Consider the following 25265-nt stretch of genomic DNA (forward strand, 5'->3'; position numbering starts at 1 on the left):
CCTCCTAGAGTTTCTGCCACCTCTTGATGGCACCACAGGCTGCTGACCAGTCCTTTAACACATGAACCTTTGGGGACATTCTGGATCTCAACTGTAATACCAACAAAATTTTGAGTGAAAGGAACAAGATGCAAAAGAATACATGCTGTAAGACTCAAAAACAGTTAAAACCATGCAATTAGAAGTCAGAATCATGATCTTCTGTGGGGGTAAGTGTCTGCAAGCAGATGGGCTCTAGAGTTCTAGAAATATTCTTTTGCTTGCTCCAGGTGGTGGTTGCACCAGTGAGCTCATTTTGTGAAAATTCAAAGACATGCACACTTCTTTGCCTTTTTTCTCTGTTTGCAGCACTGGGGATTGAACTCAAGGGTATTAGACCACATCTCCAGCTACATCCTCAGAAGTTTTATTTTTTGAGACTGTTGGCCTAAGTTGACCTCAAACTTATGATCCTGCAGCCTCAGCCTCCCAAGTAGCTGGGATTACAGGCATGCACCATTACACCAGCTCTCTCTGGGTATCTTAATTAAAAAATTAAATAATAGGGTTGGGGTTGTGGCTTAGCGGTAGAGTGCTTGCCTAGCATGTTTGAGGCCCTGGGTTTCAATCCTCAGTGCCACATGAAAATAAATAAATAAAACAAAAAGGTATTGTGTCCAACTACAACTATAAAATAAATACTTTTTAAAAAATTAAATAATAAATAAATGAGGGCTGAGGGTGTAATTTAATCGCAGAGTGCTTTTCCTGTATGCACAAAGCCCTGACTTCTATCCCTAACATTGAAGGGAAAAAAAAAAGAAAAGTAAGTGAAAAATTAAAAGTAAAGAGAGATAGGTACCTAGTTGGCCCAACCTGGATTTATATAGTGCTTTCAATAGGAGATGTCAAGGAAAAAGCTCTCACAAAAACAAAACAACAACAAAAACCACTTGGCTTTCCAAAGAGAATAAGCTGGCATCCAGTATATAGTATAACATGCCAGGTGTCTCCAGAAGCAGTCACCAGACCAAATATAAGTTCAATGGATGAAATCATCAGAGGATTCCTGTGATCTAACTGATGCAGGAAAATGTCGATTAAATATATCCAGTTTTAAATGTGCAAATCAAAACAAAGCTTATTCCAGTGTATGAGGGACCTGTCGCTGGCTTTCCCCTGATGTAAGATTCCTCTCTCTCCACTGATGAAGTTACCCAGAGAAAAGGTAAAGCAGATCCCAGAGGACTAACAGTTAAGTCGGTTCCATGACTGCAAGGAGCATATTCACAATGAAATGGAAATGCCATTTTCTGGAGGTGTGCAATGAGTGGCTCTGGGTTACAATGGTATGTGGGGCTCTCAACTTTCTCATCTGAAAAAAATCATCTTTTACTTCTCAAAGAACTTTTCCAGGTGATCTCATTCAACTCTGCTGTAGACGTTACTATGCCCTGTTTACATATGGAGAAACTGAGGTTCCATGGGCAAAGTTAATGATCTTAGAAATCAACTTCAAAGATAGTCTGGACATTAATTGGAAGTTATTTTGTCCAACCCCCCCCCATTTTGCATATTGGGAGACCGAGGCCCAGAGAGGAAAAGAATTGAGCAGAGGGCTCACAGAGGGTCAGATAGCAGAGTTGGAACCTGAACTTAAGGGTCTGCTTAGGTTTTAGGTGACCTTGAACAGTGGGTGACCTCAGGCATTCCTTGATTCTGTGAAACAAAGGTATACCTCTGACTTCCTTATCACCCTTCCCAACCCCACATCTGGGAATCATATTTGTGACACAAAACCTGTTTTGCAGGTAAGTCCCTGGAATCCCAGGCCCCAGCTCTGACTCTCCACTTGGCTTCCTCCCAGGCCCTCAACCTAGCGCGAGGGTGAGTTGGTTCTGAACAAGCAAACAAATCAGCCTTGAGATACCGAAAGTTTCTTTAAAGAGGAGTGGAGGGGAGGAAAGAAGAATGAGGTGTGGAGTGGGGGAGCCCTTCTTTCTTCCCCATCCCTCTCCACCCCTGAGCCTCCACCGCCCTTACTACTCTCTCAGCACGTCTTGTTTGTTTACTTGATTTTTGTCTGTCCCTCCCATGATCCCGGCAGGCAGGAAGCCTCTTGTTTCCCGATGCATCCTCAGTGAGGACCTGCACGGGCACAGAGCAGGCACATGTTTACTAGGCAGCTGGTGAATTAATGTCAAGTTTTTTGAAATGACAACGCACTACTTTTGCAAAATCAAGTCTTTTCTTTCTTTCTTTTTCTCGAAAGAATTTTTTAAATCCTCTAGGTTACTGTAGAGGACTCTACCCACCCTCAGGGTGGCAGCGCAGAGATAACGAAGGGTGCGCGGTGACGGTGAGACGCGGGCTGGAGGCGGAAGAGCGCGGGATAGGGAGCCAAGGAGGTGCAGGGAGGGGACGAAGGGGCGGGGAGGTTGCAAAGTGACTAAAGGAGGGTGGAGGGGCGCAGCAAAAATAGGTGACTCGCGGAGCGCCGCCAGGGTGGACGAGAGGAGGGCGGGACGAAGAGGCGGGGCGAGAGGAGGAGGGCGGGACGAGGGGCGGGGCGGGAGCTTGGAGTCCGCGGAGCAGCTGCGAGCTGTAACCGTGGCGGAGCCGGGAGGATCTGCAGCGGCCCTCTGCCACTTTCTCTGCGAGCCAGGTAGGTGCTGGGACCCGGGATAGGCGCCGAGCCGAGGGAGCGCACTGGAACCGGGAAGGGGACTCAGGATCCAGGCCTAGTCGCGGACCCTGGGACTTTGCGCTCCGGGTCACGCAGCACACGCACTGCAGCCGGGTAGATTTTGTTTGAACTCCCGGCACCTGGACGTTGCTCCACCGAGCCCCGGAGGAAGCGAGGGAGGGTGAACCATTCCGCCTGTAGCCCAGAGCCCCCAGCCCCAGATTCCAAAAATGGAAAACTCTGTATATTGTTCTGGTTCCGGTCTTAGCTGAGCTAATGGCGCCCTGTGCTATTCGGGACAAGTTCCCGCCCCTCACTGGGCCTCCATCTGCCCACCTGCAAAATGAGAGGCTCTCAGAGTGGGTCTCTCTAAGCTCGTGGCAGACAAATCCACTTCTTTGCCTCACTTCCTCGAAGACTGATCCCCAGATTCACCAGTGTGCCCCTCCTTCAGCGACAGCTTGGTTGCTCTGTGAACTCTGACCCCTTGGATTCAACTGAATAGCATATCTGGAATCAGCTCTGTCTACGAAAGAAGCTTCTTGCAGCCTCTGTTCACCAGCCTGACAAATGCATTTCCTATGCTTTGAGTCAGTAATTTTTTCATGGCTGAGCCTAGGCAGGATGAAGGAAGGATGCAGAAACCAGGCTCAGGAAGGGTTAAGGATAGAAGCAGGCTGCTCTGTCCTTGTGTCCTGTGATCTACAAGTTCACCAGAATGAAATGCTTTTTAAGGTCCAAATGTGTCCAAGTATCCTGCAGAGGAAGGGAGCACTCACCAAAGGTTCTAGAAGTTTGGGTTCTAGTCTTGACAGTGTTTATTGGCTTACCGTGACCTTAGGCTGGTAACTGTCCCTCTGACTCAGTCTGCTCAGCAGCCAGGATGTTGGTCAGATGGTCTGAAAGGGCCCTTCTGTCTTTGAACATTGGTAGTAATGCTAATAAAGATCATAATTGTTTCTTTACTTTGATCTGTAAGACCTTGCCTTAGGTGGACAATCTTCGTAAGTACCAGACTCTTTCATTGCACTTGTCATTTCTACTGCCAGGAACACTTAACCACCTCCACTTCCTGCACATTTGCTCTTCAGATCTTCACCAAAATATCACTTGCTTAGGATGCTCCCTACTTCAAAGACTAGGAGTTTTCTTCCCCTATGTGAATTGTGCCCCTCCCGCCGCAGCCTCCAAATCTGTTCTGGTGATACAGCAATGAGGGCTGGGCTTTTAACCTTGCCACATTGACCAGCTCTAGGTCTCTGAGCTCACACATTATACCTGTGTTCCTTTTCTACCATGAGTCCCCCTCACTCCATCCATATTCCCTGAGACAGTTTGGGTCTCTGAATTTATGTCCCCATGGTACATACCGACTTCATTATGCTTCATTAAGTGCTTGTGTACTTCTTTGTCTAATATCTGAGTCCCCTATTCTTTTTTCCCCCCAGTACTAGGAATGGAACCCAGGTCCTTGCATGGCTAGGTAGCAAGCCCTCTACTACTGAGGCATATGCCCAGGCCTTTTTTTTTTGAGACAAAGTCCCACTAAGGTCCTCAAACTTGTAATCTTCCTGCCTCAGTCTCCCAAGTAGCTGGTATTACAAGCATGCACCACTGCAGCTGCCCTGTATCCCCTATTCTTTAGTGCCTATAAATGCCACAAAGGCAGGAAACCTGTCCTATTGCCCAACATCTAGCTCAAAGATGTACCTGAAAGTTTGTTTTGGAATGAATGTAATATACACTCTCATTTAGCCCAAGATCTTGTAAGGTTAATGTAATTGTGTTCCTCTTACACATGAGACAGGGATTCAGAGTGACTTTCCTAGGGTCACACATTGGCAGCACTGATGTGAAACCAGTGTCTCTAACATCAAGGCCTTGACTTCAACCTCACCTGCTATTTCTCATTCTAGGATCCTGTGCTGTGAAGACGTTTCCAAAGTGCCTTAGGTCAAGCAGAAAATCTCATCCACAGGCCGGGAAAGAAAAGACTGTTAGGTTGTGGAGGGGTAGTCTTGTCCAGCTCCTTATCTTCCTGGACTGTGGGACCCAAGGTGGACTTGTCCTTCTCCATGGCACACCGGCTGCAGCTACGTCTCCTGACATGGGATGTGAAGGACACACTGCTCAGGCTTCGGCGTCCTATAGGGGAGGAGTATGCCACCAAGGCCCGGGCCCATGGGCTGGAGGTGGAGGCCACAACACTGGGACAAGCCTTCATGCAGGTGTTCAAGGCTCAGAACCACAGCTTCCCTAACTACGGCCTGAGCCATGGCCTCACCTCCCGTCAGTGGTGGCAGGATGTGATCCTGCAGACCTTCCACCTGGCAGGTGTCCGGGATGCCCAAGCCGTGGCCCCCATCGCTGATGAGCTATATGAAGACTTCAGACACCCCTACAACTGGCAGGTATTGGATGGGGCTGAGAACACCCTGAGAGGGTGCCGCAAGCGGGGTCTAAAGCTGGCAGCAGTCTCCAACTTTGACCACCGGCTACAGGACATCCTGGTGGGTCTTGGCCTGCGGGAACACTTTGACTTTGTGTTGACTTCTGAAGCTGCTGGCTGGCCCAAGCCAGACCCCCGCATTTTCCATGAGGCCTTGCGGCTTGCTCACATGCAACCAGCAGTAGCAGCCCATATTGGGGACAGTTACCTCTGTGATTACCAGGGGGCTCGGGCTATAGGCATGCACAGCTTTCTGGTGGTTGGCCCAGAGCCTCTGGACCCTGCCATCAGGGCTTCTGTACCTGAAGAACATATTCTTCCATCACTGTCCCATGTCCTGCCTGCCCTTGACCGCCTGGAGGGATCAACCCCTGGGTTGTGAGTCTGGTGAGGAAGTGTCTGGGCCAAAATAAACATTGGAGGCCAGGAGCCCTTTCTTTCTTTCCAGATGTGGACTGTGCTCTTCCCCTGCAGCCTCCAAACCTGTTCTGATGATAACAGCAACAAGGGCTGGGCTTTTAGCCTTGCCACACTAACCAGCTCCAGGTCGAAGCTCACTCATTCACACCTGCGTTTCCTTTTCTCCCATGAGTCCCCCTCACCTCCATCTGGATTCTTTGAGGGCCCAAATAGTTTCAAAATCAAGCACTTTCTAGGACTGGGAGTGTGGCTCAGTTGTAAAGTGCTTGCCTAGCATATATGAGCCCTGGATTCTATCCCCAGCACCACCACAAAAACAAAAACAAAAACAAAAAACAGGCATTTAAAAACTTTTAGTAGCAAGGTCCTTTTGTCATTGGAGACCTAAAACCCTATTATGAAATAATAATAATTTGAAGCAGAATTCTTATTATTCAACCTTTGAGACCCACCTCCTCACCAAGCCTGAGTTTAGAACTTAATTTGATTCTAAGCCATTGCTGTAGGACACTGAATAGTCTAAACAGGAAATTTGACATAAAAAACAACCATGATTAGTCACAGAGTTAGACTGATGGCTATGCCTGCCCTGTGTTAGGTACTCTGCTAAGTTCTCAATGTGACCCTTGAAGCTCCCAAGTGGGCATAACTATCCCACCCACCCACACCCCCCCCTTTTTTTTTTTCAAATGAAGAAATGGAGATTTGGGGTTAGGTGACATGGTAATGCAGCTGCAGTCAGCATGCGTGGGAACCAGGGTTCCAATTTAAACCCATCCAATTCCAAAGCCCATTGACTTGGACAACTAGGTTTCAAGTGGACAGGGACCCTTGTCACATAAAACAGTGCAGTAGAGATCCTGGGAGAAGAGGAACGTCATCCTGAGCAATGTCGTTCTTAAAGGGCACCCCAGTCACAGGGGCCAGCATGGGGATAGGAGATCAAGGGAACAAGGACGACGTGGGGAAAGCAGATGGAGGCTGAAGGATTAGGTTGGGTTTTAAAACTCCATGTCTCTTTCTGCCTCACCAATGCACTTGTTTCCCAGATCTCTCTGCTTTGCCCAGTGCCAAGCACAGATTTTAACCATAGACTTTAAAACACAGGCAGGCACAAATGTGTGGGTTCTGGTGCCAGTGGACAAGGAAGGCTCTGGACAGAACCCTAAGCTGGTGGTGAGATTGGGCAGAGGTTTGAGGGGACATTCCTGCAGTGTGCCCATGACCCGTGAGAGCTCTGTGGGAGGTGGAGGGAGCATGGCATGGGGGCCGTCCAGTGCCAAAGAGGAGAGGGTGGTTTTAACTCAGTTTTCTGGACAGGGGCTGTGCCCAGGCAAAGGTGGGAAAGACCCCTTCAAGCTTGATCAAACCATTTGTGTCTATCTTCCTTGGGCCTGGCACCAAGACCAGGTGACTCAACAGTAATGCCCAAGTGTCCCATCAGTGAAGACACAGGTCATGAACTTTAGTCTCAGAGCTGCAAGGGCCTTGGAGATCATCTCCACCTAGAGTTGCCAACCACAGGCCTGTGGGTTTAATCAGCCCAGTTTCTTTAAGTAAACTGTTAAGCAATCTAATGAGATTTCTCAAAAAAAAAAAAAAAAAAAAGGGCAGGGATGTGACTGAGTGGTAGAGCGCTTGCCTAGCATGCATGAGACCCCAAGTTCTATTCTGGCACTGGAATTAAAAAAAAATCTTTTTTTTCCACCTCAAGATGGGGATTTTTTCAGCTTTTCTCTGAAGACCTCTGCCCCCATCCATTCTGGGGCCACATTACTGCATGGCCAGAAATGGCTGAGGCAGAGGAATGGCTGTCTTTGAATCTTAAGACTATTTTATTTAATTGTCCACTGACCCCAGCGACCTTACTTTGTGACCTCCCCTGATTAAGCAATGATTTTCAAACAATGATTTTCAAGTGGGGAGGCCTCTGGTTCACATCCTCTTTGAACCCAGAGCCCTAAGTTGCAGGTAGAATTTTGTTTTGTTTTTGCAATGCAAGGGATAGAACCCAAATGGGCCTCTCACATACTAGGCAAGAGCTCTACCACTGAACTCCAGCACCAGCCCTGATAAAGCTTTTTTTGGTACTGGGTATTGAACGGGGGTACTTTACTACTGCACTACATCCCCAGCCCTTTTTATTTTTCATTTTGAGGCAGAGTCTCCCTAAGTTACTGAGGTTGGCCTCGAACTTGCAATTGAATGTGCCTCTGGAGTTGCTGAGATTACAGGAGCACATCACCATGCCCAGAGTAAGGCTGCTTTTTAAGAGTGTTCCTGAATAAAAGATTGAAGAACACTATTCTTGGGTCAGCTCATGAAGGAGAACACTAAGGGCTTTGCCCTTGATCTCAGTAAATGTCTGCAGGGTCTTTCTGCTAGGCCTCGCTGTGTGTGAGGGTTAAGACTGAGCCAGCACAGTCTGTAGCCAATTACTAACAAAGAACATACAAGAAGTCTTCAAGTTTTTAAGACCTTTAATCTGTCCATGTTCCCTAAGGTCAGTCCTCAGTTCTTACTTGAAGCTCTTTTAGACCTGAAACTCTTACCCTAGGTCTTTAAGTCAGAGGGGCACTCACCAGTAAATGTTTCAAGGGAAACATTTACTTATTCCACCCATTATCACGGGTGGGCACAAGCTGGCGCTCAGCCTCTGGGTCTGGGGCAAATGCCCATGGCTGTGCTGCCATTAGGTTTCCTGGAGGTAGGATTCCTCAGTCTTCTGAGTGCCAAGGCAGGACCTGGGCATTCCCAGGCCAGACTATTCTGCCCAAGAGCAGCCTCACAGAAGTTCTAAATCTCTTCCAGGTGGTCCTTGTGTACTAAAAAAAATATTTTCTCATTGTGCCATGTCCTGAAAAAGATGGAGAAGTACTGAACTAAGAGGACAGTCTTCAGCCATAGGCTTCTCTGCAGAGAATACCTTCCACATATGAGAAGCTGGGGGGAGGGGGCTGAAGTGCTTCTCCAGAAACTGCTCACCTGTCCATCTGTCCACCCATCTACTCACTCACCATAATTACTGCTCCCTCATTATGCACCAGATACCATGCTGGTTGCCAGAGATAAAGTGGTGAAGGAGACACCTCACAGGGGCAGATGCGTGGTAGACTGGGAGTAAAGTCCCAGGAGCCACAGATGGCCAGGATTTAAAGGATTTGTCCAGGTCTGAAACAATATCTACTGCTTCTAAGCTGCCCATTGGGCATGGACCCTGCTTCCCTTAGAAACCCCACATCATTTGGGGAAAGGACATCCAGCAGATATGTGGCCTGGCCTGAGAAGGTGATGGGAGGTGGAGCTGGCCTCCCTGTGGCCCAAGGTCAGTGGATGATGGAAATGGTCTGGTGGGCCACAGCGAAGACTGGGCGGAGGGGCCGAGGGAAGGCTGTGCGGTAAGAGTAGAGCACGGTGCCTGAGGCAGGCTCGAAGAAGAGCAGTTCTTGTGCCTGCAGGTCCAGCAGCACGCCCAGCTGCACGGGGCACTGCAGCAGCCCCAGGGGCTCGTGCCGCCCGTTGTGCGAGAAGCAGAACTCCTGATCATAGCGGGAGAAGACCCAGGAGTAGGCATTGTGGCCCAGGCGGCAGTCACTACCAGAACCCTTGCGGGGCAGCTGGCTTGAGGCCACGCCCACTTTATAGGCACAACTGTTCTGGACATTCACCATCCAGGCATGGAGCCCCTCCTGGAAGGAGGTGGCAGCCAGAGCATTGGGCCAGTGGTCGAAGCGCTCTGGGCCATCTGCACAGGCCTTGGACTTCTTGGCACTGAAGGTCAGGGTCCTTCGATCATCTGACAATTGCAGAGAGGGGCTGATAGTCTTCTCATCAATGCGGACGTCCTCTATGCCTGCCAGAAAGAATTCTGGAGTCATCCAGGCCCCTCCCAGAAAGCCCCAACCTGATCCCATAAGGTAGCAAAGAGATTGGTCATCACTCACTGGCATTCAGACTCAGACAAGCCATTTACTCTCTCTGAGCCTCAGTTTCCTTGTCTGTAAAACAGCTATCAAATAGAATATCACAGGGTGGTCATGAACATTAAATAAAATTTAAAAAAAATACATGTAAAGTGCCTAACATGTAAGTGCTCAATAAACTGTACCCATGGTAACAGTAGTTATTACTAGCTGAAGATTTCAATTGTAAACTCTGACAGAAGTAAGGCAGAAAGAAAAGTGAGTTGCTCAGGGTTCCATGCTGAGTGAGAGGCAGGGTCAAATGAAGACTCAGCATTTTGTTGGTGCATCTAGCACAGGTCATCCTGATTACTAGCTGGTCATATCTGTGTCCTCCAGATATGACTTACCCTGGAGACAGAGCTCCTGAAGCTAGGAAGCATGAGACATGCAGTTTCCAAAAGTTAATAGGCTGCTGAAAACTCAGGTGCCATCTTACACTAGAACCTAGTGTAGACAAGCTAGCTATAGCTTAGGTCAAAAATTTAAGGATAATATGCAGGGGGAGGGTTAAAATAGAAAAAAGAGTCAGTCTACTAACCTAACCTTCCCATGAACTGTGCAAAGACTACCACTGGAGTACAGAAGCTTCTATCCAGCCTTGGAGAAGCCTGCTTTGAGACCCCCATGCTAAATGGGAATCCCTGGAGGTAGAAGACGGCGTCATGTTAACCTGTGTGGCCCTAGGATGCAGCACAGAGCCAGGCCCACAGTCAGTCTGAGTCTCTGTAAAGCGCACGGATGAGACAAAGCCAGGCAGTATCCTCCCTGGTTCATCTGCCCTCCAGTTGGCCATCGGTTTTATTTTCTTAAAGAGAAAGCTGAGGTTTCCAAGAAATCATAATGAGCTGCCCTAGAAGGGCAGAAAGTAGGAGGATGTGCTTTACAGGAAGAAAATTAATCCTAGATCCAACCACAGGGCAGACTGGTCTAGCAATGAGAGGGACCTGGCCCAGCTGCTCAGCCCTATCCACAGCCACAGCCCCCTGAGCAGCCAACTTCAGGCACCACAGGTTGCCTGAGCTACTGTTCCAGAAGCAAACCCCAGGCAGGCAGGCAGGCAGGCAGACAGACAGACAGACAGACAGAAGCCCAGTTGCTCCTGAAGGTGTCAGGCTCTTGCAGCTCCTAACCTGAGAGAGACCCAAGAACCGCCGTTGCCCAGAGCTGGGTCAGTAGTGGACTCCAAGTGCACTTCTCATTAAAGTTTAATTTTTCTGATTCCTGGGGATCCAAAATGCCCTCTGCTTCCTCGGTCCTTATGCAGGAGGAAAAAAACAGAGATTCAAGAAGCTTCTGGAAATACACCTGGATCATTATGGGGTGAGTGGAGGAGGAGAGAAGTAAAATTCTCCTACTATCACAGTGACATCAAGACTGGCAGCCAGCCAGGTATAGTGGCACACGCCTGTAGTCCCAGCTATTCAGAACTTGGGAGGCTAAGGCTGGAGGACCACAGGTTCAAAGCCAGTCTCAGCAACTTAGTGAGGCTGTAAGCAACCTCATTTAGACCCTGTCTCTGAATAAAGAAATTAAAAAGGGCTGGGGATGTGGTTCAGTGGTTAAAAGCCCCTGGGTTCAATCCTTGGTATCAGAAAGAAAAAAGATTTAGCAGCCAATTCCACCCAGAAGCCACTAAAGGGGATCAAACCAGGGGCTTGGTACATGTGAGGCAAGCACTCTACCAACTAAGCTATATCCCCAGCCCCTCTAAAATACATTAAAAAAAAGAAAAAAAAGGGGCTGAGGATGTGGCTTAGTGGTCAAGCGTCCCTGGGTTCAACACCCAATACCAAAAAACAAACAAACAAACAAAACAGAAAGAAAGCTCATGGTGGTCTGAGGGTGAGGCACAGCACTTGCCTAGCATGGAAGAGCTGCTGGGTTCAATGCCAGCACTGCAGGAGAAAAAAAAAAAAATAAGTTTTTAAAAGCCCATGGCGAGGGCCTGGGGCTGCAGCAAGGTGATTGAGCACTTGCCTAGCATATAGGCCCCAGTTCAATCCTCTCCTGCAAAAACACCAAACCAAAACAAATAAGCAATCAAAAAGAGGCCATGGCAAGGCTCTGGTTAATAAGTATATGTTCAGTGCTCCTCCGTGTGGGTCTAAAGCAACTGTCTAGACCAGGGGCAGGAAGACCCTGACCATCAAGCCATCCAGGGATGTCACTCAGTCGCATGCCTGACACTTTCTCCAAAGAGCAGAGACTGGGGAGAGGCCTAGGGTCTGTGACTACCTAAGCAAACCTCAGGACCATACTCACCTCTCAAAAATCTCCTGCTCCTTTTGCTGCAAAGAAAGAAAACAATGTCAGACTTGGCACCAGACACCCAGCAGGCAATCAAAACTTGACTGCCTTGTAGAGAGGGTTCCATGTAGACACAGACTCTAGGACCAAAGCTCCTACTCCTTCCCTTAAAGCCAAAATCAAGTTGTATAGGTTGCTTTTCTCCCACTCACCCCCATGACACATGCACAGGATGAATACTCTACTGCTCCTACCCCAGGGGTATCCTGGGTTTCCCTCAACTCCACTTCAAGACCGTCGCCCATTTGCCAATATCCCCCATGAAGACTGTCAGCCTCTGGAAAGCTGAGACTCTCTGGATCTTCTATTGTGACTGTCCCAGTGTCTAGGACAGAATGTGCTCTGTGCAGGGAAGCTGGGTGACTTGTGAAAGCACAATGCAGGGCAGTCATGGAAACAGACCTACTGAAAATGCAGTGGGAGGGCCCAGTTGTTCCACTTTCTCCTTCCTCTGCTTGGCCTTTACCTCCGATGTCACACTGTCCCTTCAAAACTAAACGTATCTGTATATCTACACAATATTCTGAAAGATTATAAGCCAAATGTTAATCATGGTAATTTCTGGTAGGATTGGAGATGAGCTGTGTTTCATTGGAGCCCTCGTCAGCTCTCTCAAGCGCAGAGTGCCCTCGGCACACTCCTGAACTCTCTCCACCTTGCCACTTCCTTTCCCATGAGACTCTTATCACTTCTACATCACTTCATCCAGCAAGTCTTCCCTGACCCTTTCCTTCCCCCAGCCCAGATTGTGAAGTTCCTAGCTCTGAGTGATTACATATCCTTTAACATCCCAGTTCTCAATTTACATATTCATCTCCTTCATAAGGCTGGGAGCAGCTGGCAGCTGTATTCTGTAACTCTGCCCCATAGGGGCATGCCTAGCATGAAACAGTAAACATTTGTATACTACTGAAAGAATATCACTACCAGCTGCCCCAAATCCTCTTAAAATTTGATTTTCTGGCCTCATGTTAAAGAAGAAAATATTCAGTGGTACTTATTAAAGCACAGTATGGAAGACTTATTCAGGAACATGGAGATAGGTACAGGAACCACTGCAACTGGGAAGAGTATGGGCTCAACTCTGAATTCAACATGGGCAGGTGGGAATTCACAGCCCAGGAACATCTTGGAAGTCAGTGAATGGAAAATTACCAAGAGGAAATATAAGGATAAGGGGAATTTTGGCTAAATCTACTTATTAGGACTCTTGCTGAAGACAAGCCGGGATGAGCAGACATCACCTGAAGATGATGAAGGATGAGAAGCCCAATTAGGTATTGAGAAAAATCAGAAATCAAGAATGGAGCTCGATGGTAGAGCGCTTGCTTAGCATGCATGAGGCACTGAGTTCGATCCCTGGCACCCCATAAAAATAAACAAATAAAATAAAGTTATTTAAAAAAAAAAAAAAAGAATGAAGGGGTTCTGGCTAAACTGACTTAGCGGGATTCTTTTGCTAAAAGTAGATTTTACAAAGAAGTACACGGATGGGCCTAGGAGAACATTCAGAAGCCAGACTAAAATTTAGCCAAGCAAGTAATCTTTGTCACTCAGTCCTGCTTCAAATCCTCTTTGCCACGCACCTCCTACCAATAAACATTTCCAGTGTTTTCAAACTCTGGGGCGTCTGGACTTCACCCTTGCCTGACTTACAATCAGCTGGAAGTCATCCAGATGGGTGAGCATGTCCACTAGGCTGGTGCGGATGGTGTCGAGCTTCTGCAGAGCCTCGGCCCAGTGTACCCGCTGGGTCAGGATGCTCTGGTGGGCCCGCTCCTCTTCGCCATGCACCTGTTCCAGTAACCGCTGCTCCTCACTCTCGCACAGACTCCTCACCAGGCTCAACCGCTGGATAACCAGCTCCCGTGCTGAACTGGCCATGCTCTGTCAGGGAGTAAAATGAAGAGTCAGGTCCTGGCAATGTCTCAGTCTGGATTAGAGCATTTGGGCTCAGAAGGAGGGAGTGTGAGATGGACTAGCAATGTCCACAATGGACATGCCAAGGGGAATGACAGTGTTGGAGCGATTTACTTCACATCCCAGCCTTAGACTTCCAAAATATGGTTTAGGGGGAAAAAATTAAGATCCAGATGACTGGCTGTACCTCATGAGGCCATGATCACAGGATGAAGGAACTGGGCAGGATGTGGAGATCAACTGGAACCACCTGCTTATTGTCACAGTTGGGAATAGCAAGGCCAAGGGACCAAAGTCAGAGAATTACAGAAACTGCAAGGCAGAAGAGCCTATAAAGTCCTCCCTATTTCACTATGTAGAAGGACAAAAAGCATTACTTCCTAAGACTGTTCCAACTAATTCCTAATAGTTTTTATCTGCCACAGAAGAGACCTGAAAGAAATTCCCAGCCAAAGAAATTACTGAGTGTCTGCTAACTCCTGGCACAGTGTCTGACATACAGTAGGTACCCAAATATTCACTGGATGACTGAGTGGGACATTTTTCCTAACAATCACGAATCTCTCTTGGAAGCATGCACTGACAAATGGGTGGCAGAGCAGGGACCAGGACCCAGTTCTCTTGATTCTCGGACCAACTCTATTCTCCAACACCAAATGCCATTGGATAACCAATCCTCCCCAAAGGCATCAGTTGCAAAAGCACCTGCACTTGTACTCTTGCCAGAAAACAGAGCAGAACTGCTTTCGTGTCAGAGAGCCAGGGACACCCAGCCACTTTCCTGTGTCCTGTCCCTGAAGGCCTGTTTTGTACAGTGCAGGAAATAGTCATGCCTGTTTGACAGAAGCTCCTCAATTTTGGGGAGAAAAGAGTAGCCTAGTGAACCTATGTGGGTATGAACCACTCTCTTCCACCTGGACTATTATAACTGTTTCCTAATTGGTGTCCCTGCTTTTACTTTTGCTGTCCATAGTCACTTCTCAATATAGCGGCCAAAATGTTCTTCTTTAATCTTAAATTATAGCATTTACTCTGCTCAAAAATTTCCTATGGTTTCCTATTGTACCCACAATGAAAGGCAAAGTCCCTGCATGGCCGATGAGGATACAATCCCACTCTCCTCTCCCACTGCCCTTGGGATCTCATCTCCTCTTGCCTCCCCGCTGTTTACTCTGTATCAGCCTCCCAGGCCTCCAGGCTGCTCCTCCAACAAGGGCTTCTGAACTTGCCCTCTTTCTTGAGCACTCTTCCCTCAAATGTGTGGTCTGTTCCCCTACTCCTAGGTGTTAGTGCAAATATCAGCCTCCTTAATGAGGTCACTTACGATCACAGCACATGTGGCTGTAACCCCTGTCCTCCGCACATCCTATCCCCTTCCTATTTTACATTTCCCCTTATCAGGTATCACCTTCTGATGCAACATGTTTTTATTTGTTATTGTCCCTTTCTCACAACAAGAATGTAGGCTTCATGAAAACAGGAACTTTTATATGGTTTGTTCACCGTAGAATGCCTAGCACATAGGATAACAGTGTCTAGCACATGGTTAGTACTCAAAAAGAATTTGTTAAATGATAACATGTTGGAAGGTTCCCCCTTAAAGTTAGGATCTGCTATAGTAGCTTTCAATCAACATTGTACTAAGATCATAACCAGTGCAATAAGACAAGAAAACAAAAAGGATGAGCAGTGGGGCAGGCAGGTGAGGGGATTAAGACATAGAGATCACCATGCAAACTAAAGCAAAGATGAACAGGGTAGCTGCTTGGACTCCTAGCAGCTTTTTGGTTCCTGATACTAGTTCCATTTAAGCTTCAAGGATCCATATACCCTGCCAGGAAATTCAGTTTTATTTATGCTAATTTGACTGGGTTCTGTTTCATGAAATTAAAAGAACCTTGATTAGGTCAGTGACAAGTCTGCTCAAGGTATTATGGCGGAAGGAGGGAGCGTATGTGCAGAAACAAAAGCATAGCCCCTTCCCTGAAGGGCATATTGAGAGTGAAGACAGAGCAGTGGCAATAAGTCCACCAAGGAAAGGATTGACAGTGGATGTAGGAAAAGATGCACTGTTCTGGGCCTCTGAAGGTCCAGGTCAGAACTGACTCTCTGAGGAGGCAGTGTGGCCTTGGGCAAATCAATTAACCTCCACGGAACCCAATTCCCCATGTATAAACAGGGATGTTATTGCCACCAGCTGCATAAGATATCATATGGAATACTCAGTGTCAAAGTCCCTAAATAATTTATAAGTCTGGGACTGAGTATAAAATAATCATATTTTACAGAATAATTAGATTATTAGAATGCTACTCTTGCCAGGCAAAGTGGCACATACCTGGAATCCCAGCTACTTATGAGGCTGAGACAGGAGAATCACAAGTTCAAAGCCAGGCTTGACAACTTAGCAAGTCCCTATCACAGAATAAAAAATAAACAGGGCTGGGGATGTAATTAAGTAATAGAGTACTGCTTGATTTAAAAAAAAAAGTGCTACCCTTCTCTCTATGCTAAGACACCCAAGAAAGTAATTTTCTAGCAGTCTTTGTACGCAATGTGGTACTAGAGACAAGTTTACTCTGTCCAGATGGCAAAATCATGTCTCAGAGAAATGGGAAACCATTCTTCCTGGACATCTGGCTTTGTTAGTACCACAATGAGTTTGTGAGGTTGGGAAGGGATCCTAGACTTGTCTAAGTTCCTGGGGTTAGGGTCTTATCCTGGGGAGGGGGCACAGAGAGAAAGGAAGAATTACCACTGCTCTCTGGTTTTTCCCTGACAGGACCTCGGCCATGTACTTGGAGATGCCAGCACTCTGTAACTGCAGCCTCTCACACTGGTCCACGATCTTGTTCTGCAACACAAACAACCCTCATAGTGTCTTTGGCCATGCATATGAGACATTCACTCATTCCGACGATTTTCCCCTTTTCCCCTACCTCAGCCACCCACTCCCATGGTCATGTCTACAACTGCATCATTATCAAAAATGATATTGTCTCCAAATCTTCATGTGAAGGATGCCACATCCTGCCTGCCACGTCCCATTCTCCTAGCTCACTAACTCTAGAGTAAAAGCTCAGTTGGGGTCACCAATACACTAGTCTTACCAAGTTTTGCTACCCATCATCCCTTTTGTAGCTTTTACCTCCTTTTTTTAAAATATATTTATTTTTTAGCTTTAGGTGGAGACAATATCTTTATTTATTTATTTTTTATGTGATGCTGAGGATGGAACCCAGTGCCTCACGCATGCCAGGCGAGTGCGCTACTTGAGCCATATTCCCAGCTCTCACCTCCTTCTTTATCCCCACATCCCATGACCTATTATTATAATCACTTCCTCCCATACACTCTCAATCTTCCTTCATACCCAGCTGACTCTCCACACCTGCTCCTGAGCAGAACATGGCTTCTCAAACCACTCTCCCCGAAGTTATCTCCATTCATGAAACAGCACCACGTTATCAAACTGTGACCCAGACCTTAAAAACCCAGAAGTTTCTCTCCAACCTCATGTCTAAATCATCAGTGAGTCTAATCAGCCCTCTCTCCAAAACCTGTGTCTTCTGACTACTTGGGATCACCTCCACTCCTGTTATTCTACCCAGATGACCATCATCTCTCACAGGAACCCTGTTAGGCCTGCAAGCAGGATTCCACTCTCAACCTCTACCCTCCTCATTAGCTGCCTTTTGTAAGGAAGTCAGATAATGCCATACCCTACTCAAAACCCTCCAATGGCTTTCCTGTGTATTCCTGGTGAGCCCAATCTTTCTACCTTAGCCAACAAGGGCCTACCTGACATGATTCTGCCTATGTCTCCAATGTCACCTCCTACCACTCTCCACAATGGCCTTCTTTATGTTCCTTAAGAACACCAAACTTGTCCTGACCTCAGAGCCTTTGCACCTTCCTTCTTTCTTCCGCAGTAGTCTCCATGTGTGGCTTCTTCACTCCATCCAGATATCACTTCTTTAAGTGCCTTTCCTGACATTCCCCCTCCCCTGATCTTTTCCTTGCTTTATTTCTCTCCCTTGAACTTGTAACTCTCTGATTATATGCTGTGTGTTTACTTTTACTGCTTATGTTCCCACCACTGGAATATAAGCACCATGACTTTGACCTGTTCTCTTCGTCCTACTCCCTAGAAAGGAGTTCCTGCACAAAAGGGCCCTAAATAAATATTTGTGGAATGAATGAACACCCACTGCCTTGACTGCAAGAGAGCCAGCAATTCACAGCTCCCAAAGCTATTAGCATCAACTATGGGGACAGGGAAGAGTTTCAGAAATGAGGCAAATGAGGCCCACAGAGAAGTGACCCATTCCAAGTGACATGGTAAGGCCCTTGCTTTTACACTCCATCTTTCCAGATAACAGCTGGGGCCCTCCCAAGCAGCAGTCCTTCCATGATTTCCCCCTAAGAGTTTTGCCTTATTCCATCTACTGAAAAGCAACTCAGTTATCTCTTCCAGGAAGCCCTCATAAATAGTTCCCCCCACAAGTAGAAATTAGCCTAGCAATTCACAGGTGCAAATGCAAAGTCTTAGTACTGAACTGACTCAAGGAGGCTGTGATCAGCGTGTAGCACAGGACTGGGAGAACTGAGACCAGCTTTTGAAAAGCAACTTGGCAGGAATCCAGAAGGTAAGAGAGCTGGTGAACTGGTGCCATTTTGATTCAGTTCAGTAACAGTCTTGCCCTGGTGTGAAATTTCTTTGCTGGAGAGATAGGGGATAGTGTGCTAAAGACATTTCTGCTCTAAACTGGAAGGGGCTGAGGGCAAAGCCCACCTCCCTTCAGGCAAAGGGGGTGAATAGGAGAGGTTGGGGGAGGAGGGTCAGGTAAGATGCCCTGAGGCAGAGTACATTCCAAAATAAGCACCAGGTCTGCCACCCTGCTCCAGCCTTCACCACTTTCACCATTCAGATATGCCCATGGCTACTTTTTAAGGTTTTCATGAAATTCTCCATCTCATTAGCATTACTTCCTCCCTCTAACTCCTGAAGCAAAGAGGTGGCTTTCTCTTGCCTAGTCAGTAAGTGCCCCGCCTCCAGCCGTTGACAATTGGAAACCTAGAAGGAGTTACTGCCCTGCTCTAGGCCTCAGTTTCCTCATCTATAAAATGCTGAGTAGCACTCACTTCCAAGACTTGGTCTGGATGGAATGAGAAGACAGATGTTTAAGTACTTTGGACTTTGAGAGGTTCCTATTCCTAATGCAAGTTGATTATATCATATTATCCAAGTTTATTTTCATCATCGCTATTGTTGACAGGTAAGACCAATCAAGATGTCACTAAATAACTGAACCCCTGCTGGCCCTAGCACCCGGTAAGGTGTGTATTACAGTCCACTCTAAGTAGGTGAAGTCCCCCGTGAGCGCACTCAAGTGCACAGCAGGGCTGAACTCCAGGGTGGGGTTGGGCGACTCCAATTGCAAGGAAATCCCCAGGGGCCACAGCTATGGTGGAAGGAGGGAGGAAGCACCAAAGTGACTGACTCTCCAATCTCAGCAGCTCAGAGGAGGAGTGGTGACAGGTGACCAGCCTGGAACCAAGCTGAAAATGGAGGTGAGAAGAAACCTCAAGTGAAAGGGAACCTCCAGTTATCTTCCCCGCCCCCTCCCCATCCAGGTGAAACCAGTCGAGGCCAATCCTGGAAGGGAAAAAGAGGGCCTCACCAGGAAACCAGTAGACAGCGGTGTGGGTCTGAACCCAGGGGTGAGGAGGGACCCACTTTTATCAAAGGTCAACTATAATATACACATGCCACTTATTATTGCCCCCAATTACAGATGAAGACACTGAGGCTCAGGGAGTTTTGTGACTCACAGGGAGCACGGAAGAGGGTGGGATTCGAACTCGGATCAACCCGATTCCAGAAGCCACACCTTCAACGGCCTCGCTCTACAGGCCAAACCACTGAGGAGCCCGACCCAGGCCGCCGGGTCCCTGCCTGTTCGGCCCTGCGCGCCACCGCCGCCCGGAGTCCCCAGCCTTCCGGGCCCACGCCCGCTCACCCGCAGCTCCTCGGCGCGCTGCTCCGCCCGGCGGATGCGGTGCCCCTCGCAGCGGCCGCCCACCCCGGCGCAGGCGGCGCACACGGGCCGCCGCTCGGAGCCGCAGAACCAGCTGAGATCCTGGCCGTGCTCTGGGCACAGCGGGGCCGGCTCGGACCCAGGTCCGAGCCCCGTCCCCGGCCCGGCTCCATCCGCAGACATGGCCGAGCGCCGCGCGCTCCGCGCTCCACCTGTCGCAGGTGCTGCTGGGCGGGGCCTCCCAGACCCCGCCCCGGCCCCGCCCCGGAGCGCCGAGCGCCTGGCCCCGCCTCCTTCCGCCCGGAGCCCGCCCGCTTGGCAGGCGTCTGGATTGCCGAGTTAAATCGTGCTGTGCGCGTGTTTTTAAAACAACAAACTTAAAACACCGAACCGTAACGTGACTGTAGGAAAATTTATTGCGCACTTACTAAGTGCCAGGCTTTTGCTAAGCGCTTTACGAGCATTCTTACCGGGTAATCCTTGCAACAGCCCTTTTGAGAGGCCGTTTAGACGAGTAGTTTAAAACTAGGGTGGGGTCACGCTGCCGGCTCAAAGCGCTCTTAGCGGTTCAGTGGCCTCGCCAGTAAAATGCGGGTGAGAGGACCCGCCTTGTAGACTTGGGCTGAGGAGTAAATGGACTGAAACTCAAAACAGGGCTACGTGTGGTGTACCCCTAACCCCAGCTACTCCGGAGTCTGAGGCAGGAGGTTCACCAAATCCGAGGCCAGCATCAACAATTTAGTGAGATCCTGTCTCAGAATTAAAAGGTCTGGGCTGGGGTGTGGTTCAATGGGAGAGCGCCTGCCTAATACACGTGAAGCACTGGGTCCGATCCCCAGCACTACATTAAAAAAAAAAAAAAAAAAAAAAATACGCAAAATAAAGGTATTGTTTCCATCTACAATTAAAAATATTTTTTTTTAAATTAAAAGGTTTGGAGATGTAGCTCATGGGGTATAAAGCACCCTGGGCTTGATCCCTAGTGGCAGGGAAGGGGGATTACTATGATGAATATGTTTTAAATTGCATGTGAGGCTCAGTGAGAAGCATCTAAGGTCGGTTTTCCCGAAGTACAGTATTTGCATCCAGATTTTCTCAATTTAATCTTTGGATGTTTTTCAATTAGCACTGAGAAAAAGTAACAACTATTTATTTTGAAGAAAATGGAATGTGTATATAAGCATGTAAAAGGAAAAAACGAACAACAACAAAAAAAAAACTGCCCACTTCAGAAGGAACTGCTAACATGTACCTGAATTATTTCAAGGCTCTTTACCAGTCTGAAGCCAGATTGAGCCCTCTGCTGGAGACCCAGTCCAGCCCATGGAAGGAAGCCCTGTTCCTCAAGCCCAAACTCCATCTGAAGGGATCTTGGCAGAGAGCTGGATAGACAGCTCAGCCAAAAGGGGAAGAAGGGCCCAGGCCTTGAGTGTTGGAGAGCTTTCTTAAGTTCATCTCCCCTGGACACAGGTGGAAGCAAAATCTGGAAGAGATCCTGAAGCTCACAGGGGCTCAGACCCCTCTCCTGTGAGGTCCCTCTAAATCACACTACACAAAGGGGATAGAATCCTTCACTCTTCAGCACCTAGCTTTAGTACCTGAGGGATAAAGGAGCTGCTAACACCTGGAACCACACCCCAGCTGTTCTGAGTGGGGTCATCTTCCAGCATGGACACTTGGTTGCCTCAAATAGACAAATATTACACCAGGTTACTAGAGAGAGCAGAGTGGAATATAAGGTCATTGGTTCCATCCCAACTATACTACCTATAACTGTGGGACCTTGGTTAGGTTACTTGATCCTTCTGGTCTTAGTTTCCTCATCTCTACTGTGGGAGTGATGAGGATAGTATCTAGCTTAGAGGGCTGCTTCAAGAGTTAAATGTGATCTTATCTGTGCTTAGCCTGGGAGTTTGACACACACTAGGGGCTAATGTTTTTATAGTACATATGAGAGTCTGTAAATATATTTGTAGAGGTTTCCAAATGTAAGGTTCTGTGAGGTTCTTTGGAGAGGTGGTAGTGTCCCTGGCACAGAAAGCAGAGAGAAAGATTATTGCATATCCCAGTGGGAGGGTGATGACCTCATAACACTTCCTCTGGGGGTGGGGATGGAAATGGGCCATGATAATTAGAGATTGTGGTTAGAATTTTTTGTTTCATTTTGTTGTAAGTGTGAAGAGGCTGTGGGAGACATGGGGAGGAAGAAGCTGGGTGGTCCTTGGGGGAAAACTGGCTCTCTTTCTTGGGTGGGCCAGGTCTAGAAAGTCACAGCAAAATCACTAGACATGTTTCCAGGCAGAGGGACAAGCAGATGCAAAGGACTAAGATGTGAGTGGACACAGAGGCTCTGGAGGCTGAGGCAGGAGGGTCGTGAGTTCAAAGCCAGCCTCAGCAACTTAGTGAGGCCCTGAGCAACTCAGCCAAGACCTTTTTCTAAAGGGAAAAAAGAGAATTTTTTTTTAAGGGTAGGGATGTGGCTCAGTAGTTAAGTAGCCCTGGGTTCATTTGCAGGTACAAATTTTTTTTTTCTTAATTAAATACATAAAAATAAAGATGGCGGGAGCTGGGGTTGTGGCTCAGTGGTAGAGGGCTCACCTAGCACATGCAAGGCTCTGGGTTTGATCCTCAGCACCACATAAAAAATAAAGGTATTGTGTCCAACTACAACTAAAAAAAATAATTAATAAATTTTTAAAAAAATAAATAAATAAAGATGGAGTGGATTTACTTTTAGAAAGTCGAGTTTATCTGTTCAAGAAGTAAGGAAAGAACTGAAAAAGAAAAGGAAGGAAGGAAAGAGTGAGTAAGCTCCCAACACGTAACTGCTATATCAGTTACGCACATGTCGTTAAACAAAGTTTATGGAAAGCAATTATTTTGGACTAGGCTCCAACAGACCAGACCAGACCAGACCAAAACAGAGTCAATCATGCTCCTGCTAAAGCATATAAAATACAAAATACACACACACACACACTCACACACACACACACACACAGGCCCTAGGGATAAAATGTATTTCTTCCAAGGATCATGGTTAAAAAAGTTTGAAAGCTGCTTAGAGCTCTGCAGGGCTCTCTGGGATTACAGGCACTGGCACACTTGAACTTTTAAGGCTTGTATAGGCAGGACACCCTGAGGTGGGGACAGAGAAGAATGGACATCTTTGTTACATGTTAGGCATTCAACAGATTTACTGAGCACCTTCCTGTGTGCCAGTTCTTATTTTAAGACACTAGGGATATGAGAGTCAAGAAGAACAAAGTCTACTTCCATGTACCAATAAAACAAATGGATATGTCATATAATGTCAGTACTGATAAGAGGTATGGAAAAAAAATCAATCATTATATGATCAGAGAAAAAAATTCCGGAGTGTCCTAAACTGAATTACAAGGGTTGGAGGCAACTAGGGAGGAGAGATGGGGGAAGTTAATCAGTTAACAAACTATAGGCCAATGTGTTAAAACCTTAACTCAGGGCTGCAGGTGCAGCTCAGTGGCAGAGTACCTACCTAGCACGCATGAGCCCCTGGGTTTGATTCCCAACACTGCAAAAACAAAACCAATTTTAAACCCCAAATCCTTAACTCAAATTCCATCATGACCTCCCAGGTACCACAGCATCCTGCTTAGAACCCAAATAGTTGGATGCACAAGCACTTCTCCCTGCTTCCTTGGTATAATCCCCTGCCTCTTCTCTGTGTCCAATGTAGGTACAATGTAAACAATTTACATCTTCCTTCTCCAAGGTTTTTCTTTTTTTAGTTGTAGATGGACACATGCCTTTATTTAATTTACTTATTAATTATACATGGTGCTGAGAATCGAACCCAGTTCCTCACACACGCCAGGTAAGCGCTCTACCATTGAGCCACAACCCCAAACACCCCCATTACTTTTTTTTTTGGTTCCAGGGATTGAACTCAGGGGCACTCAACACCGAGTCACATCCCCACCCCTATTTTGTATTTTATTTAAAGACAGGTTCTCATTAAGTTGCTTAGCACCTTGCTTTTTCTAAGACTGGCTTTGAACTCTCAAGATCCTCCTGCCCCAACCTTCAGAGCCGCTGGGATTACAGGTGCAATCCCACTTTGCGCCACCTTGCCCAGCCTTACCCGAGGTTTTCTTTCTTTCTTTCTTTTATTCTTTTAAATAATTTGTAGTTGAAGATGAATACAATAATTTTATTTATTTATTTATTTATATGTGGTGCTAAGGATCAAACCCAGTGCCTTACACTTGCTAGGCAAGCAGTCTACCACTGAGCCACAACCCCAGCCCCCAAGTTTTTATTACTAATAAAAGCTCTTAACTCTGCTCTTTCATCAATGATCCTCATACAATTTACATGGTGTGAAAACCTGCTTCAAGTATGTTTATAGATCTTCATTAGGACAAAGCATTTATTAGCACCTATGGCGGAAGCATATATATTCTCATAAAAATGGAATTAGTTACTCATAGTAGTAAAACTCATGGCAAGTTCACAGGTTTGGAGTTACTTTCTTTTTATATATATATTTATATATATATATATATATATATATATATATATATATATATATATATATATATATATATCTGTAGTTGGACACAATACCTTTATTTTAATTATTTATTTATTTTTATGTGGTGTTGAGGATCGAACCCAGTGCCTCGCATGTGCTAGATGAGCGCTCTACCACTGAGCCACGACCCTAGCCTCTTAAGTTACTTTTTAAGGTTGCCTTTTGCTTTTAAATTACTTTTAGAGCAAATGGATATCAGAAAAATGCAAAGTGCATAAACTTTGAAAATGAACAGATAGCAACACAGAGAAAGAAAGGATTAGGGCTGGGGCTGGGGCTCAGTGGTGGAGCACTTGCCTGGCATGTGTGAGGCACTGGGTTCAATTCTCAGCACCGCATGTAACTAACTAAATAAGTAAATAAAGGTCCATTGACAACTAAAAAAAATATATTAAAAAAGGAAAGAAAGAAGGAAAGAAGGATTAATGGAAGTAACTCTACTGAGGTCAGTGTTAAGCAGGAATCATGGCCATGGGTGTCTCCGTGTATCTCAGAAGAGAGGTTTGTTAGTAGTGCAGGTGCACTAAGGTAAATCCTGGCCAGCCACAGACCCCAAGACCCACATTAACAGTGGACTGACATGCAAATGAAGCTCCCTGAATAGGCTGGCCACCTGACAGTGCTGGAGAGGACCAACTAGGACCAAAAACCCCACCGCTGGACCACCTGAAGGACTTGAACACCTGAATGGTGGAAAGTGCAAAAGGCAGACCCAAAACAGGCACAGTGGCACACGCGTAATCCCAGTGGCTTGGGAGGCTGAGACAGGAGAATAGAGAGTTCAAAGCCAGCCTCAGCAGCTGCGAGGCGACTCTAAATAAAATACAAAAGAGGGCTGGGATGTGACTCAGTGGTCAAGTGCCCACCCCTGAGTTCAATCCCTGGTACCAAAAAAGAAGAAAGCAGACCCCCGTCCCTTCTC

General features: G+C 47.0%; 2 protein-coding genes across 3 annotated transcripts; one reads left to right on the plus strand and one right to left on the minus strand.

The window, feature by feature from the left end:
• Positions 1 to 2557: 2557 nt before the first annotated feature.
• On the plus strand, positions 2558 to 5561 carry Hdhd3 (haloacid dehalogenase like hydrolase domain containing 3). Its single transcript, XM_076843171.1, has 2 exons — positions 2558 to 2644; positions 4582 to 5561. Exon 2 carries the CDS (start codon positions 4741 to 4743, stop codon positions 5494 to 5496), a length of 756 nt encoding a protein of 251 aa, XP_076699286.1. The 5' UTR covers positions 2558 to 2644; positions 4582 to 4740; the 3' UTR covers positions 5497 to 5561.
• Positions 5562 to 8061: 2500 nt separating this feature from the next.
• On the minus strand, positions 8062 to 19950 carry Bspry (B-box and SPRY domain containing). 2 transcript variants are annotated; one of them, XM_076843172.1, is made up of 6 exons: positions 19750 to 19950; positions 16482 to 16580; positions 13463 to 13693; positions 11762 to 11787; positions 10630 to 10754; positions 8062 to 9387 (listed from the first exon to the last, which is right to left on the minus strand). In XM_076843172.1, the coding sequence occupies exons 1-6, from the start codon at positions 19948 to 19950 to the stop codon at positions 8861 to 8863; spliced, it is 1209 nt and encodes a 402-aa protein (XP_076699287.1). In that variant the 3' UTR covers positions 8062 to 8860. The 2 variants fall into 2 exon arrangements, with proteins under 2 accessions (XP_076699287.1, XP_076699288.1); XM_076843173.1 differs by having other exon boundaries at positions 13448 to 13693.
• Between the last annotated feature and the right edge of the window lie 5315 nt (positions 19951 to 25265).

Source organism: Callospermophilus lateralis, chromosome 2, assembly GCF_048772815.1.
Source record: "Callospermophilus lateralis isolate mCalLat2 chromosome 2, mCalLat2.hap1, whole genome shotgun sequence".
Classification (NCBI taxonomy): domain Eukaryota; kingdom Metazoa; phylum Chordata; class Mammalia; order Rodentia; family Sciuridae; genus Callospermophilus; species Callospermophilus lateralis.